The sequence below is a fragment of the Mchenga conophoros genome, linkage group LG1 (genome assembly GCF_057382185.1).
Source record: "Mchenga conophoros isolate Kocher_MC1m ecotype Shallow Benthic linkage group LG1, M_conophoros_male_GT1.1, whole genome shotgun sequence".
Lineage (NCBI taxonomy): Eukaryota > Metazoa > Chordata > Actinopteri > Cichliformes > Cichlidae > Mchenga > Mchenga conophoros.
The window spans coordinates 41,051,930-41,069,211 of record NC_140526.1 but is presented as its reverse complement, the minus strand read 5'-3'; the positions used below and the strand labels follow the sequence as shown (position 1 = coordinate 41,069,211).

Genomic DNA, 17,282 nt, shown 5'->3' with positions numbered 1-17,282 from the left:
TATGTCTCTGAACTTTTCTATTTCAAGGGTGTAGCATACATTAATGACTTAAAAACAACACCAAGAATTGGGTGCATAAGTTTGAATTGAATTTTGATGTTCCCAAATCCACACAGTCGTGTGTGGATTTGGGAACTAACAAGTCGTGCTGAAGTTCTACAATGTCTTTTAAGTTTACAAGGCTTATTAACTCCTGGTTAGTGAATATGATTGACAACAGCTGGTAGTTTCTCTTCCCAGGACAATAGGAAAGTCTAAGAGCTCAACAGAAGTTTGAAAAGTTCTCTTGGAGCCATTTCTAAGCAACTGCAGATTCTGAGATCATCAGTTCAAATAACTGCACACGAGTACAGTTGTGTCAATGTGTCAAAACTTTGCCTGGCTCTGTAAGAAGACCCAAACTGTCACCCAGAGACGAGAGGAAATCGGTTTGGATGTTCAGGAACAACCCAGGAACCAAAAGGGCTCAAGCTCGCAATGAGCTGGAAACTGCAGGAACACTATCGTCACTGTCTACAGTGAAGCACGTTTACATTGCCATGGACTGAGAGGGTGCTGACCAAGAGAGATGCTTCTGCTCCAAATTCAGCATTTTTAAGCTCAACAGGAAAGTGATTTTAAATATACATCAAAACTGGTTTTGGAGTGGATAAAGCAGGCTAACATTAAGGCCTTCCCAAATCCCCAACATCAGCCATGTTGGAAATTTGTGGACTATACTTAGAATCCAGCTCTATGATCATTCAACCCTTGAAAAGGAACAATTCAAACCAGAAATCCTAAAATGACCCTGACATGAGTGTAAACTTCTGACCACAACTACAGGCAGATGTTAGATAGGCAGGTGCCCTTGAGAGACGCTGCTTGCAAATGATTTCTTCTGTTTCTGGTGAACATATTGCTACATGTTACCTTGGTTGCCGGTTAGCTTGTATATAGCAGCTGAGCTAAAATGTTTGGAAAAGCACACACTGTTACATTTTAATTTGTTATAAATAACAACTATTCTTTTTATCTTTTGTGAACCAACTCATATATTCTTACTGTGCTGCACAAGGATTGCTTAATAACCGATGCATAAACTCTGCAATTATAATAGCAGAGTGTAACCAAGATGTTAGTGTGTAGCTTCTGACACGCATTTAAATCACAGTGATGTGCTTTTCCATTGTTTTTTAGCTTTGGCATGTTGTATTGTATATTTTCAGGGCCTTGGATGTTTAAGCTTTACATAATCAACAACAGAAAACAGATTTTAACTACATGACTTTACTCACAATGTCTGTGTGCAGTGGAGGCACATTTCCAGAAGATGACGGCTCTCATCAGCAGGTGAAGAATTCACTTTTTGTGGGTGAAAGTGACAATCGTGGTATGCCTTTCCCAGACAAGAGGATTTGGGGCCCTGGGGGTCCTGACCTTACTGACAGGACCCTGCCACGTGGCATGTAAGTGGTGATTACAGCTAATTTTATTTTTGTTTTTAAGCTCACAAACTCTCTTCTCAATAGTGGTGTTTCAGAAGTTTTATTTTTAGTTTTTTTTACTCTTAGCAACTGATAAAAAAAACCTCTGTTTGAAAAGCAAAATGTACATTTAATAATTGCTTTAAAAACACAGATATTGTGGTTTTTTATGTTTACACTGTCACTATGTCGTGGTAAGGTTGATTTACTTCACTATGCTTATAATATTCTGTTCACATCAGTTTTATTTATTACAAGGTCACAACTGTATTTTTTACAATGTTTTTCAAATTGTATTATGACACCATTTATGAAGCACTTGGTGACAGTGGGGAGGAAGAACTCCCTTTTAACAAGAAGAGAGTACAGAAGCAGGTCCAGGCAGCCTTCTGCTATGACTGGGCGGAGGGGAAGGGAAAAGACGAGACAAAAGAAGGAGTAAAGACAAACGAGGAAAAACACAAACTATGGGAGAGAGAAAACTTGAGTCTGTCGGTCTTCTGAACCCAAAAGGAGCTATTTCCTCGTGAGCAAGTCCTGATAGCCTCCCGTGTTTACTTTGAGGACTTCAGCCTTCACCCACAGAGCATAATGCTGTATTAAGATAAGATAAGATAAGATAACTCTTTATTGTCATTGCACAGTCATACATAGTACAGTAGTACAATGAAATTGGAAAAACTGTCCTACGTCGGCACTACATATAACACAACACGACACGATATGACACATAACAACGTAACAAACAACACAACACAGTATATTAACTTAGTATAAAAAAGAAGAATAAGTGTATGTGTATTGCACACTGTTATTATTGCACATTAATTATTATTGCACCTTGTTATAAATATAAATATTATTGTTATCGTTTTAAACATTGTTACCTCCCCCTAAAAAGTCCAGGGAGGTATCCAGTCAGGTCAGCTATTTACATTGATCAGGGCTATTGCCCTGTTGTAAAAGCTGTCCTTGAGTCTATTTGTTCGGGACCTCAGCAGCCTGAACCTCCTGCCAGACGGCAGCAGCTTAAACACCCGGTGTCCTGGGTGTGTGCAGTCCCGTAGGATGCTGCGTGCCCTCTTGAGACAGCGAGTGCTGTACAGGTCCTTCAGGGAGGGAAGAGGATGTCCAATGATTTTTTGGGCCATGTTGATGACCCTCTGGAGTGCCTTTCTGTGTGCTGTGGTGCAGCTGGAGAACCACACACCGATGCAATATGTCAGCACACTTTCAATGGAGCAGCGGTAGAAGACGGTCAGCAGCTCCTTCTTCAGGTCCATTTTTCTGAGGATTCTCAGAAAGTGGAGGCGCTGTTGGGCCTTCTTTAAGACCGCAGAGGTGTTAGAGCTCCATTGGAGGTCTGTGTCTATGTGCACACCCAGAAACTTGAAACTGGAGACCCTTTCCACGCACTCCCCGTTGATGCTGACAGGCTGCAGCTCGGACTTCCTCCTTCTGAAGTCAACTACCAGTTCTTTTGTTTTGGTGGTATTGAGGTCCAGGTTGTTGTCTGCACACCAATCTGACAGCCTCTGAACTTCAGCTCTGTATGCAGTCTCATCTCCCCCTGAGATGAGCCCCACCACGGTGGTATCATCTGCAAACTTGATGACTGTGTTGTCTGGGTGGGAACTAACACAGTCATGTGTGTACAGAGTGTACAGTAGGGGACTCAGTACACAGCCTTGTGGAGAGCTGGTGTTGAGGCTGAGGGCTGAGGAAAGATGAGGCCCCACTCTAACTCTCTGTACACGGTCTGAGAGGAAGTCTCTGATCCAGCGGCAGGTGGTGGAAGGAAGTCCAATTTCCAGCAGTTTATCTATTAGTCTGTCCGGGAGTATCGTATTGAAAGCAGAGCTAAAGTCGACAAAGAGCAGCCTGGCGTAACGGCCCTGCACTTCCAGGTGAGAGATGGTGGTGTGGAGCGTTGTAGCGATGGCATCTTCAGTTGATCTGTTAGCTCTGTATGCAAACTGGAGCGGGTCGAGTGTGGGTGGCAGGCAGGACATGATGTGATGTCGGACCAGTTTCTCAAAGCACTTCATTATAACAGGTGTTAGAGCAACTGGTCGGTAGTCGTTGAGGCTGCTAATGTTAGTACGCTTTGGCAGTGGGACAATTGTGGCTGACTTTAGGCACGGCGGGATGCAGGACTGGGACAGTGAAGTGTTGAAGATCTTAGTGAAGACCCCAGCCAGCTGGTCTGCACACTCTTTTAGGACCTTTGCGGTTACCCCATCTGGTCCGGTGGCCTTCCTGGGGTTCACTGCCCTCAGTGTGCGCCTCACCTCATATTCCTGCACTATGAGGCTTGGGCTGCTGCTGTCCGATGTTTTTGCTGCTGCTGCCTCTGGTCCCTTCACCTCAAAGCGTGCGAAGAAGTGGTTCAGCTCCTCTGCAAGCTCCGCGTTACCCTCAGTCAACGTGGTATTGCCAGGTTTGTAGTTGGTTAAGTGCTGAACTCCCTGCCATACCTGTCGTGAGTTGTTGGTGGTGAAGTGGTCTTCGATCCTTCTCTTGTACGCTGCCTTGGCCTCTCTGATGCCTCTTTTCAACTGAGATCTGGCTGCACTGTACTGCATACCATCACCGGATCTAAAAGCGGCGTCACGTTGCTTCAGCAGGACCTGGACCTCTTTAGTCATCCAGGGTTTCTGGTTGGAATACACCCGGAGACGTTTGTCCACAGTGACACTGTTGACACAGAAGTTAATATATGAGAGCACTGATGTTGTGTGCTCTTCAAGGTCCTGATGTTCGAACACGCTCCAGTCCGTGTTTTCAAAACAGTCCTGCAGCTGATGTGATGCACCTTCTGGCCAGGTTTTCACAGTTTTTGTGACTGGGGGGGCTCTTCTCCTAATGGGAGTGTATGCAGGGATCAACAGCATGGACATGTGGTCTGACAAACCTAGATGTGGTAGAGGGGTTGCTCTGTAGCCTTTTTGGATGTTGCTGTAGGCTTTATCCAATGTGTTTTTCCCCCTCGTTGCACATTTAATATGCTGTTCAAATCTGGGGAATACTGACCTTAAATCAGCATGGTTGAAGTCCCCAGCTATAATGTGCACTGCGTTTGGATGGGAGTTCTGCTGGTTGCTTATTGTCTTGTGCAGCTCCTCCATGGCAGAGTTAGCATTAGCATCGGGTGGTACATACACGGCCGTTACCATGACAACAGTAAACTCGCGAGGTATGTAGACGGGTCTGCACTTCACAGTCAAGTATTAAAATCATACTAACATATGAGGTCTTCAAGATGGAACCGTGTCATTTAAGACTTTATTTCTGAAAAGTATTTTAATTCCATGTTTCTATTTAACAGGGAACCAATCACAAGAAACTAATGTGGGAGAAAGTGGTCTCTCTTTGTAATTCTAGTCAGTACCATTGCAGCAGCATTTGAATGCTTTCCAGGTAGCTTTTAACTGCATGATAATTATAGGGATCATAAAAATTTGCAGTAGTCCAGACTCAAAGTAACAAATGCATGGACTAGTTTTTCTGCGTCAGTAATGACTCTGGAACTACTCGGTTCATAAGAACCTGTTTTGCAAAAACAAAGTATGTGTGGCCATTGCAGTTAACACCTTATTTGACTGCACTTTTTTAGTCTGTGTCAAATAACAGTTTGATCGAGGCTGGCATGTGTGAGAGCCAGATTTGTATGCTCAGAAATCAGTCCCGTGCTCTGGCCACCTGGGCAGTGTACAAAAAGAACGTCTCACCAGTGGTATTATTAGAGATCCCTTTATTGGAAAAATGAATATAATTGAAACCACTTCTGCCTTAATCTGCAGTTCAGACTAACATTCTCTGACACTATTGCGCTCTCATGTTCTGCATTGCTGACCACTTCTTGAGAGCTGCTGTAAAGAAAAGCTTTTTAGTGACACCCACAGCGGGGAGTCATTTGTGGACATTTTTTTTCATCAAAATGTGTACTTGATGCATCCTTTTTAAATGCAATTTAATAACAGAACGTCCTCAAAAAATCTACACAACAAGAATTAGTATAACAAAAGAGTACGTTCTGATTAAAGTTCTCCCACAGAGCCAGTTAATAACATGTTTCACCAAAGACTTGCTGACATGCTGGTTACTCTTTATTTTTGTGTAGTACTTTCTCTTGTAGTTAGCTAACACACAACATCTTTGATGATGTTGACTACATGTGTCATACAGCCATGCATTTTGCTGCACATGAAAATAAAACTTGCCTTTATAGCTCCTTGAAGGCTTGTCTCAAAGAAACACATTGTGCTGTAGTTGCGCGTCTCTTTTCAGTTCAGTGACTTTCTGAAGCTTCTGTTCCCGTGTATGTAGAGCCAAACATCAATGACGACGTTTGTGCATCTGTGTTTGAGCAGTGATTTTCCAATCCGAGGCATGCAGATCTACGATGGGCCGATCAATGTACAGAACTGTACATTTAGGAAATACACGGCACTAAACGGAAGGCACACCAGCGCCTTTGGCTTCAGGCTCAACAACTCGTGGCAGAGCTGCCCCAACAATAATGTCACCAACATCACCTTTGACCATGTACCTGTGAGTCCACTTCTGTGTGAAATACACAAAACCAGAGACACTGGTTTAACATGTTTTTACAAACTTGAATCTTTGCTTCATTTGGAAGAAAAACCGACAACTGTAGCTTTACACAAAAGCATTTTAAAATACTCTTGTTATTTCTTGTTATTTGAAAACTGTATTCCAGTTCCATTGTCCTGTATGTTCCACTTTTGTAGATTATCAGATCGACTGAATAATTCTGGATATTTCTCAGCTAAATGTCAAATATATTCAAATATAGAGCCATGTTTTAAATGTTGAAAATAAAGAAACACTGAACACATTTGGAATATTGAATGTGAATGATGCGTAGCACCACAGAAAGCCACAGTAAATGGCTCTAGACTAATGCATCCCTCTCTTATAGATTACATCTCGGGTATTTTTTGGGGAGCCGGGTCCCTGGTTCAGTAAAATGCAGATGGACGGGGACAAGACGACCATCTTCCATGATATTGATGGATCGGTCAGTGAGTATCCCGGAGCTTTCCTGGTTAAAGAAGACAACTGGCTGCTTCGTCACCCTGACTGCATTGATGTGCCTGACTGGAAGGGTGCTATCTGCAGTGGGCACTATGCACAGGTGGGTCAGCAGGTGTCACACCCGATTCCTCATTCATTCATCTTCATATATCAGTCTTCACAAACACAAATGTCATTTCTGCTTGATTGTGTGCATTTTCATTTATATCAGCCCGTGAAACTTGTTTGTTGGGGTATCTGAAAACTCTTGAAAAAAAAGAGTCAGAAGGGATAAGAATAAAGTGCTGTTTCAAGTCCTTCTTAACACCAGTTATTTTCTGATGTTCTGAATATGTTTTGGGAAATGTCTGCTTCTTTGTGCAATAAAGCCAACAAATACACAATGGATTTTGCATTCCCTCACAATGAGCCTCGATCACAAACAGTCTTTGTGTGCAAAGCTGTATTTGTTTATACTCCACAACACAAATAGTCAGGTGTTGACTTCTCATAATTATAATTAATTATAATTAAATGCTAGCTGAAAAAGAGTGAAGGGCATAAGTTGACCTCACTTGTCATTCAGCCTCCTCAGCGATTCCATCACCTCCCGCTTTGTATGCACAGGCAGAACATCTGGGATCCTGGAGCATGTTGGAGGCCAAAAGGTGTTCCAAACAGGGCCCACTAGCATGCATATACTTCCTGGTTCACACCAATGCCCCAAATGTAAAGGAGTTCAATAACCTTCTGGCTAGAAAAAGGACAGTCCAATGTAAAATGTTTTCTTTAGCCTAGGTGGGAGGTCATGTTAGGCAGGCCACCTAGGTTAAAGGAAACATAGTACTTAAACTGACAAACCTCCCAAACTGCACATGGGTTGGACATAACGCCAGCAACCTCAGTGTGTAAAAAAAGAAGCCAAGCCACAGAAAGCTTTACCCTTACATTAAACTGGGCCCAGAAGGGAATGTACACCAGCCACCAGCCCGGACCAACGAGGAGCAGGAGCTTCGACAGCTGGACAGTTGACTGGTGGCAGTCAAACCCAGTGGGACACAAAATCACAAGGACAGACCTTCTTACACTAAAATGCACCATGACCACACTCTAGCACCTTTCTCCCTTTTTAGTGACTAATGACAACCTGTTTTAGAAAGGTTGTCATTAAACCAGAGGCACTTCAGTTCTTAGCCAGGATTCAAATACATGTATTACTTCAGTGGGTGTGTGCCTGATGTCTTGGTGTGGTATCTTTCCTGGGGGGCTCATCATAGCAACAACAACTAGTGACTCATGCCACTGCACACCACCAAGGTCAACTTCATCTCCTTCATATTAAATCGAACCAACCAGCTGCACAAGCGTCAACCTCACGCTTCTGGGCATTTTAAGTAAATGTGATTCAATTAGCTGACACCTATATTGCAGTAGCACAAGCAAAGTGAACCAATGCAGCCATAGTCATGACTTCCCATCTTTCAAAGTGAATTAGAGGCTAGTGTTGAATCTGGATCCATATCTGTGTGCATCATGTACAGGTATTCAGTGTATGAACAAACATAGTGACCTGTACCAATTCACAACAGTCACCTCACAGCACTTTATATTGTAAAGTAGAGACGCCACAATGAGGGTGTCGGGTTTACAATACAGAGCACCGAACATATATAGAGTGAACAAAGAGAAAGGATTGTCACAGAGTGAAGTCAGAGTGGCTATACTAATTGAATAACTAAAACGTGATACTTCTACTAAATCAGGTACTTCTATGATTTTATATATTATTATATGCAATGCATTCTTTTCTTTTTTTTTCAGATCTATGTTCAAACACGAAACCCTGCCAACCTTAACATGCAGATAGTGAGGGATGAATACCCTGATCGACCCCTAACACTTGAAGGCGCCCTGGACAAGCGGAAAGTTTACCAGCAGTTCCAGCCAGTGGTCACCCTGGCCAAAGGCTACACCATCCACTGGGACCAGGCGGCACCTGCTGAGGTCACCATCTGGCTCATCAACTTCAACAAGTCAGTGAATAAACTTAGAAACATTTTTTTACTCAAAGCACGTTAACAGCACCAGTGTCTGTACTGTTGGACCATTGTACCACACACACTGTGTGAGGTTGGTCATTAAACACTTTGTATATAAATAGAAAGATTTGAAATTCTATCCTGGGAGCCAATTAAGAGAAGCTAACATGGTTCTTCAGTGTTTTCAATTTCCTTTGAATACTTACCCTTGTGCTATTGGGTGTCCTGGTCTGATGGAAGTATAATGGTAGGTTATTTTTTCACAGACTTTTCATAAATTTGGTTCCTCATAATAGCAGTAGAGCTCAACATAGCGCCATCCTGACAAAGTTTAAGTGTGTCTAATCCAGTAACTTTAGTCTTAGTTTAGAAGTATAAAAGGACTGGATGTTACAGTCCCCGATGATGCATTGCTTCAAATGGAGAAAGTCTCGAGGGACGGCTGCTGTGAGAAAGCAGCCCAGAAGCTTTACCATCGGAACACATCATCAGTTGTGTGCCTCGACTTCACAGGGTATTTCAGCCTCTACGGTGCATAACGTCACATGATGTTTTGGTATCTGCTATGTATTATTATTATTTTCACTGGTTAGTTCTGAGTTCATTCTTATTACGTCTCTGAGTTTACTTATGATCAGTTCAGTTATTTGTTTTTTATGTTCCCCTTGTGTCTTTGTCCTCTGTGCCCCTCTGTGCGTTTGATCCTCATGTCTGAGTTTTCCAACATTTAGTTCCCATGTTCCCCTCCTCGTGACTATTCCAGGCCCCCCCTGTCTGTCATGTTTGCATTTGGGTCCTCACGTAAAAAGAATCCAAACAATCTGCCTCCGCATATCGTGGCACAAGTCAAGCACAGTTGTTTTAACTAAACGTTAAATAAAGATAAATTGATCAAATCTTTGGCTGAAGCTGGAGGAAATAGTTGAGAGAACTATGTAAGACTGCAGTTCTGCGTCTGTTTCCATGCCTAAGAATTTTTATGTAGCTTATCCGTCCAGCTACACTTTCTGAAGCAGCATGGACGTCCTCTCTAATAAGACCAGGATTTCATGGTTTTCTGGACACCACTGTGAGAGACAGCAAGGACTGCATGTGCCATCAGTTCTTCTGCACATTGTACAGCTCAGCCGTTCCACACAGAGTTCAGGTTTATATGGTTGAATAGTTTGTAATAATGCAGCTCTCCTCTAGATAAACCCTGAGCTCCACCTGACTCCTAATCCTCAGAACCCTCTGCACCGGTGCTTAGTGATTTCTATCATAAGAGATATTTCTTATATTAAAAGTATATTGATTTATTTATTTTCCCTCGCTGTTTTTAGAGTGTGAAACTTGAGCTCACACTGGATTTTTGAGCCACTGAATCTCAGCAGAATGCTGGTTTTTACTGAAGTGAACCAGCTGCCTCGTTGTATATAAATCACAGTGCATTGTTAGATCATCCTGCAATTGTGACATGAAAATAAATTTCCTCACTTAGTAAATCTGTCCCATAGCATATAAATTAGATCCATCTTGTTTTCTTGTATTTTACTGTTGTTGATCAAAAGTAGTTCCTCCTCCCTGACTGCCGTAAAATTCCCTCAGTCCGTCACTTATCCCAGCTGACCTCAAGTAAGAATGAATCTTAAAAACAAGGACATTGCTGGTGAAAGCTGAATATACGGAACATTAACATTAATGTAGATCATAATCTTGAGCTCACATGGTGTTCTTCAGCTCTTATTACAACAAGTTCAGCTGTGAGTTTAACAAACTGTTGTTAAATCTATCAGGACGTTTTGGATGAACGTGCAGTTACAGTGAACATTTCCATCATCTGCTTTGTTTATTAATTCGATTGTTTTCATAATTGGTTGGATGGTCCATCACGATGACTTATTAGACGGGATGTTTTTTCCTCCCAGTGGACCCAGGATGGTCCAGTGTATCCTATGATAAGGAAGCAATAAAGGAAGCACTGAAGCCCCCTTTCCTTTCCTGTTTCCAGTTTAAAGGGGGTTTATTGTCATTTCCTGTTCCAGTTCTTCAAATCTTCAAACAAATTTGGAGAATTGGAAGAGCTTTGATTATGGCCACCACACAGATAATTCCAGGTCTGTCAGTTAGGAAACTTCCTAAGCAAAATGGACTGTTGGAATGTAGGTAGGTGTCAGGCTACTGTGGTGAGTCGACCCTTGACCTTAGCACAGAAAGATGAAACAGTTGAAGTAATTGGGAACATGATGGGAGTTTATTGAACACATGGATTCTGCTTTGAAACTAGAGTCTATATTTAGAGGATTTCTGTTATTAATTTGAATGAAATGGAGCCCATCAGCCCCTTCACCTCTCAACATTCTTTCCAACGATTCGCTGCAAAAATAGGAAAAGTTTCTTTTTGAGCTTTGGCCTCTCTTCAGCTGGCTTTCATGGTGCGGCCCTGAGCTATTTAAACTGCATGAAGTCTGTTTGTTATTTCAAGCTTGTCAGTTAATCCCTGATGGCCTGAATCAAAACATGACAGAACTAATACGAATCATTTTCACTGATTGTGCAAAGAACAATGGCTCCATCTACAGCTCATTGTGGTGTTTAGCAAGTGAGGCAAACTTCTGTAAAAAGAAGCGAACCACATCTTGTTCCTGTTTTGACTCAAAACCTCTGTTTTGAGAGTAAACTGACGAGTTTAATTATGTTTTTGTCTGACTTTCATATAATGACACAGTTTTCGTTTGTTTGTTTTAAAAAATATTGACAAAAAATCTTGTAGAAGATTCATTTTGAAGAAGCTTTTGAGTTAAAGAGATCTGATTTGAGTCAGTTTATATGGCAGGTTTTATTTCACGTAATATTTGACCTTATTTAGTGTTTTTTCATGTATTTAGTCTTTAAGTAGAGCTGGCACCTTTCAGCAGACCACTAAGGGGAACTGATGATTGATAAACAGCATGCGTGGCTTTGTGAAGTCAGATCCTGAATAGTTAAGCTGAGCTGCTGACAGAAGAGTCATTAAGGTAATCAGAACGTTTTGCAATGTAAATGCAAATAACATGCATTCTGTATGCTGCACACAAATGACTGAGAATCAGCCCCATGCCACAGTGTATAAATTAAACACTTTGATTTTTGAATACTAATGCATATCTGTGATAGACTGGTGAGTCTTTAAATGGTGCGCCCTGCATCTTACCCTCTAACAATCCCAAAAGGTTGAGTCTGCTCATCTGGACGTTTTCAGTGGGAGAAACGTTTCGTCACTCATCCAGGTGACTTCTTCAGTCTCAGCCGACTGCAGGTTTCCCCACCGTGACAGTTTGTAACGGTACATTTGGTCTTTGATCAGTGATCAGTGGGCTTTGATTAGTTGTTGTTAATTAATGGTCACGACGATTTGCACATTAATGATCAAGGAACTGACCTCACAGCCCAGTGGTGCTAGTTTCAGTCATTATGCAACTGGCAACTTTTAATGCTCACTCCCTACATTTGAACAGCAATACATCTACGTTCCACTCCTTACATTTTCAACGCAGGCTTGTTACTTTGCACTTAGTTCATCTGAAGCCACTTGTTCACATCACTGCTTTTCTTTTCAGTGTTAAACCAATTTTAGATTAAGAGGAAGGTCAGAGAAATGTCAGGTGCTCAGTGACATCTGATAAACAGTCAATATAAGGACTGCATTTAAATCATTTTAGAGTTTTTAAATCAGATATTGCATCAGTATAAGATGTGAATGGTTTTTCATATAAAGAAATATGTTTGACAGCAAGTTGAACTCTGCATTATTTGAAGGTTGCATGAATATACTTGGCAGTTCATGCACTCTAAACAGCATTCTGTTTATGGTAATGCATTTTGTTGGACAGGTTGGTAAGCTGTGGTGGTTGCAGTTTTAGGTTACATCAAGGTACCAGTCAATTAGAATTTAAGCTGATATTAAAGGTAATACTCATTAGTCGCTCGCTGAATTCCACCTTTCAACCTGCCTCGTAGTGTCTGCAGGCTAGAAATCAGCCACAGTAGCTCGTTTAACATCAGCTTATATCATGTTGACTTTAAGTCTGTACATGTGTTGTTGTGTAAATCATAAGGTTCAGTTTCATTTACACAAAAATACCTGATAGTGATGTCCCCATGTTTTTGCTTTTGAAATTAAATCAGATCATATTGGATTTGGATTGGATTGGTGTTTCCCTTGTGTTTCAGGAATGACTGGATCAATGTGGGCCTCTGCTATCCGCAAGGTACCACCTTCACAATCCTGTCAGACATCCACAATCGGCTGACCAAACAAACCCGCAAGACTGGCGTCTTCGTGAGGACGACTCACAAGGAGAAGATCAACCACTTGCACTTGGCCAGAGGATATTTCTACTGGGAAGAAGACACTGGGTCCGACACATGCACAGACCACTACATTACACTCATTACCAGAAGTAGGACAACTAGGAAAAATATACAGGGATTAGACACACAGAAAAGATCACTCTTACAGTAAAATAAGAGCTACATCAGCCCAAAGTGAAATGTGGCATTCCTACAATAAAAGATGCAAAGGTGTGACCTTTGTGACTAAGCACACATAAAGCTGGGCATACCCTGGATATATACTGATATACTGTTAAGAGGATGGATGGATGGCACTGTAAGATTTCACAAAAAAGTGTACCTGTAGGTATTACTGATCACCTGACTGCTCAGGGTTAGATGACATGAGTGTACTGTGAAACCTCTGTGCATTGCAATGTCAGATGTCAGGAATACCTTTAACAGTGTGATTTGTTTTTGGTTGCTAAGTGTCAGGGAAAGCATATGATGCCTGTCATTCATTGTGTGTCTCGCAGCCTCCTCTTCCTGAAGGTGAAAGCCCACAATCACAGAGAGACGTTTGCCTTCTGCTCTGTGAAGGGTTGTGAGAGGGTGAAGATCACAGCAATCGTACCAAAAGGCAGTCCACCCAGCAACTGCTTGGCTAAGGCGTACCCCAAACATGCTGAGCTGCCCATTGTCGATGTTCCAATGCCCAGAAAAATTCCCACTGCCAGGCTGGTGAGCAATGAAATTAAAATGATTCCAACTCCCCACTATTTTCCTGTGGAATTGGCATTATTCATGTCATTAGAAGTATAGAAAGAATATATGTCCTGGCTAGATGGAAGATTAAAAGAAATGCTTATTTTCTTCTCTTGGTGTTAAAATCCACTCTGAAACACCGTAAAGAGAGAGGGAGAGTGGAGAGATTCAGTAGAGGTGCAATATACAGTAACCAGGTATAGTACTGTGACAATCATACCACTTGATCCCTGGTATAATTCTCAAACACGCACCTTAAAGCACATAACTCGTAAGCTGGAGAGAAAATGACATATCACAAATTTAGAAGATCATCATTTAGCCTGGAGAAATAGTTTCCTGCTTTATAAGAAAGCTAGAACATCTTACTATTCATCACTGATTGAAGAAAAGGTTTCTCTCTTCCTCCAAACCATCAGCGTGTCTGTCAGACCCCATTCCTACAAGACTGCTCAAAGAAGTCCTGCCATTAATTAATGCTTCAATCTTAAATATGATCAACCTAAGAGTAGTTGTCAAACAGCTAACAGATCATCTGCAGAGGCTTATTTGAAGAGTTTCAGTCAGGTTTCAGAGCTCATCACAGCACAGAAACAGCTTTAGTGAAGGTTACAAATGATCTTCTTATGGCCTCTGACAGTGGACTCATCTCTGTGCTTGTCCTGCTAGACCTCAGTGCAGCGTTCGATACTGTCGACCATAATATCCTAATAGAGCGATTAGAACATGCTGTAGGTATTACAAGTACTGCGCTGCAGTGGTTTGTATCATATCTATCTAATAGACTCCAGTTTGTGCATGTAAATGGAGAGTCCTCTTCACACACTGAGGTTAATTATGGAGTTCCACAGGGTTCAGTGCTAGGACGACATAAAAAGTAATATAAAACTGAGGTTATTGTACTCAGTCCTAAAAATCTCATTAATATGGTATCAGTAATCAGGCCCCATCTTATCTTAATGACCTTGTAGTACCATATCACCCTATTAGAGCACTTGGCTCTCGCTCTGCAGGCCTACTTGTTGTTCCTAGAGTATTTAAAAGTAGAATGGGAGGCAGAGCCTTCAGTTTTCAGGCCCCTCTTCTGTGGAACCAGCTTCCAGTTTGGATTCAGGAGACAGACACTATCTCTACTTTCAAGATTAGGCTTCAAACTTTCCTTTTTGCTAAAGCATATAGTTAGGGCTGGACCAGGTTACCCTGAATCCTCCCTTAGTTATGCTGCAATAGACGTAGGCTGCCGGGGGATTCCCATGATGCACTGGGTGTTTCTTCTTCAGTCACCTTTCTCACTCACTATGTGTGAATAGACCTCTCTGCACTGAATCATACGTACAGCATGTCTTTATCCTGTCTTCCTTCTCTCACCCCAACCGGTCGCAGCAGATGGCCCCGCCCCTCCCTGAGCCTGGTTGGCGCTGTATAAATAAAATTTTATTTTATTTTATTGACCACCTGCCTAATATTGTCTTGGTCCCCCTTTTGCTTCCAATGTAACAGATCCTGTAAGTCCTGTGAGTTGCGAGGTTGAGCCTTGATGGATCAGACTCTAGCATATCCCACAGATGCCTGATTTGACTGAGATTTGGGGAATATGGAGGTCAAACCCTCAAATGCATTGTTGTGCTCCTCAAACCATTGCTCTGTGGCTGGGTGAATGATCCTGCCTAAAGACACCACAGCCATCAGGGAGCACCATTTCCATGAAAGGGTGTACATGGTCTGCAACAAGACTTAGACAGGTGGAACGTGTCAAAGTAACATCCAGATTGATGAATTACCCGAAGTTTCGCAGCAGAACATTGTCTAAAGCGTCACACTGCTAGCTCGTCTTTTTCCCATGGTGCATCCAGTCAGGTGTTCCCCAGGAAATGACGCGCAGTATCAAATTTATACAATATCAAATATTGCCTACATAAATTCCAACCCTGGCCATCCACGTGATGTAAAAGAAAATGTGACTCATCATATTAGCCTACCTTCTTCCATCGCTCCAATTCTGACGCTCATGTGTCCATTGCTGGTGTTTTCAGTGGTGCACAGAGGTCAGCATGAGCATCCTGACTGGTCTGCAGCCACATGTGCAACACACTGTGATACGCTGTGTATTCTGACATCTTTCTGTCAGAACCAGAATCAACTTTTTTCAGCAATTTGACTGATGGTATCTCATCTGTTGAGTCAGACCACAAGGGCCAGTCTTCACTGCCCACGAGCATCAGTGAGCCTTGGCCATCAATGATCTTTGGACTACTTGAACACTGCATACACAGCTTGAGTTGTCTCAAGCCGCTTCATAATGTAAGGTAAAGACGTACAGTATAACAGAGAGATTTAGTTGTCCACTCTGAAAAAAGACTCTTTTAACAGGAAATGGCAGAATCAGGCTCAGCAAGCGACAGCCATCTACTGCTGCTGGGTTTGAGGCAAGAAAATACAAACAAACAACAAGCGGGACAAAAAACGAACTACAGAACAAATACATGAGTGAAAAGAGAGGCATGCAGACAAATACACACCAACTTCATCTAGATTTGGACATATTACACAGTTTGTACATTATTGGTGGAAATCCAGAGGATTTGCTGCTGTCTGACACATATTTCTTCACTTATATTAGTTTCATAGTGAGCGTATTGATATTGTTTGTTTTTCAGAAGCAGACCATCTACTCATGTTTTTGCTGCTTGCTGTGTGATTGATATTTTAAATTCTGTGGTTGTATTTCAAAGATATATATTCCAAGCACCATCTGATACACACTGTTTTCCTCTTATTTTCCCTGCCGCTGGTTTCCCCTGAACAGTCTTTCACGATGTCATATTTTCCCCATGTTAAATGTGTTTTTGCTGCTGTGAATATACTATCATCACTGTTTCTTTGTGGACTTGCTCCTAGCACTCCTCAGAGCACTTCCTGGAGATCAAACTGGAGTCCTACAACACCCGCCACTTCCACATCAAGAAGGACGTTGCCTTTACTGAGGTAACCTCTCTCTCAGACACACCTGAAGAATGGCTCTAATGATCTAGTTACCGAGAGTTTGATTGAACCTGTATCTACTTTTGTTAAACCTCATCACTCAGAATGTTTTTATTTAAAGATACAAATAAGGACAACAAACATCTTCTGAGCTTTTGTGTGGAAAGTTCCAGCAGTGTTGCTGACTTGAAGTGCCGCATGTAGTGAGTCAGACTGCAGGTCAAGGAGTTCAAGCCGAACATCACTGGATTATTTATCTACACTGCAAGTAAAGGGAGATTAAACCATGTGCTTTTCACTTCGAATGTTTGAAGGCAAATCACCTTGAAACTCATCTTGCAGGGAGTGGATGAGCAGGAGCTGAGACGATCAGCTGATGAGACAGAGTGAGAAAGTTGCTCTCTTTCTCATGAAAGCCTTCAGGCTGTATGTTTCATGTGCAAATAGGCCCTTGCATTGCAGTTTGGTTTTAAGTTCATTTGTTAGTACAGCAAGCACGATCAGCCTCCCGTTCTGCACCTGAGAGCTTCGTCTGGAGTGTCTTTCTTTTCACAAAACTCTTGAACTCCTGCGCTCAGGTCCCAGACTCTTTTCAGTACTCTGCCTCAGCCACCTGACAGCTGTGTGCTAGACTGTCACCGTGTTCAGCCTCATGCTCCTCCAAAGTGCAACAAACTGAGATTCAGAGCACATGGCC

General features: G+C 42.1%; 1 protein-coding gene across 3 annotated transcripts in view; it reads left to right on the top strand.

Annotated features, from left to right (window-relative positions):
* cemip (cell migration inducing hyaluronidase 1) overlaps positions 1 to 17,282 on the top strand; it is a 155,570-nt gene that overhangs the window by 127,307 nt on the left and 10,981 nt on the right. For 2 of the 3 annotated variants that reach the window (XM_085278576.1, XM_085278582.1), the window contains exons 20-26: positions 1,293 to 1,448; positions 5,837 to 6,020; positions 6,412 to 6,627; positions 8,328 to 8,539; positions 12,737 to 12,922; positions 13,375 to 13,579; positions 16,502 to 16,588. In XM_085278576.1, coding sequence (XP_085134702.1) covers positions 1,293 to 1,448; positions 5,837 to 6,020; positions 6,412 to 6,627; positions 8,328 to 8,539; positions 12,737 to 12,922; positions 13,375 to 13,579; positions 16,502 to 16,588 — 1,246 coding nt within the window. The remainder of the gene's footprint in view (positions 1 to 1,292; positions 1,449 to 5,836; positions 6,021 to 6,411; positions 6,628 to 8,327; positions 8,540 to 12,736; positions 12,923 to 13,374; positions 13,580 to 16,501; positions 16,589 to 17,282) is intronic. The other variant, XM_085278589.1, reaches the window with a different exon arrangement.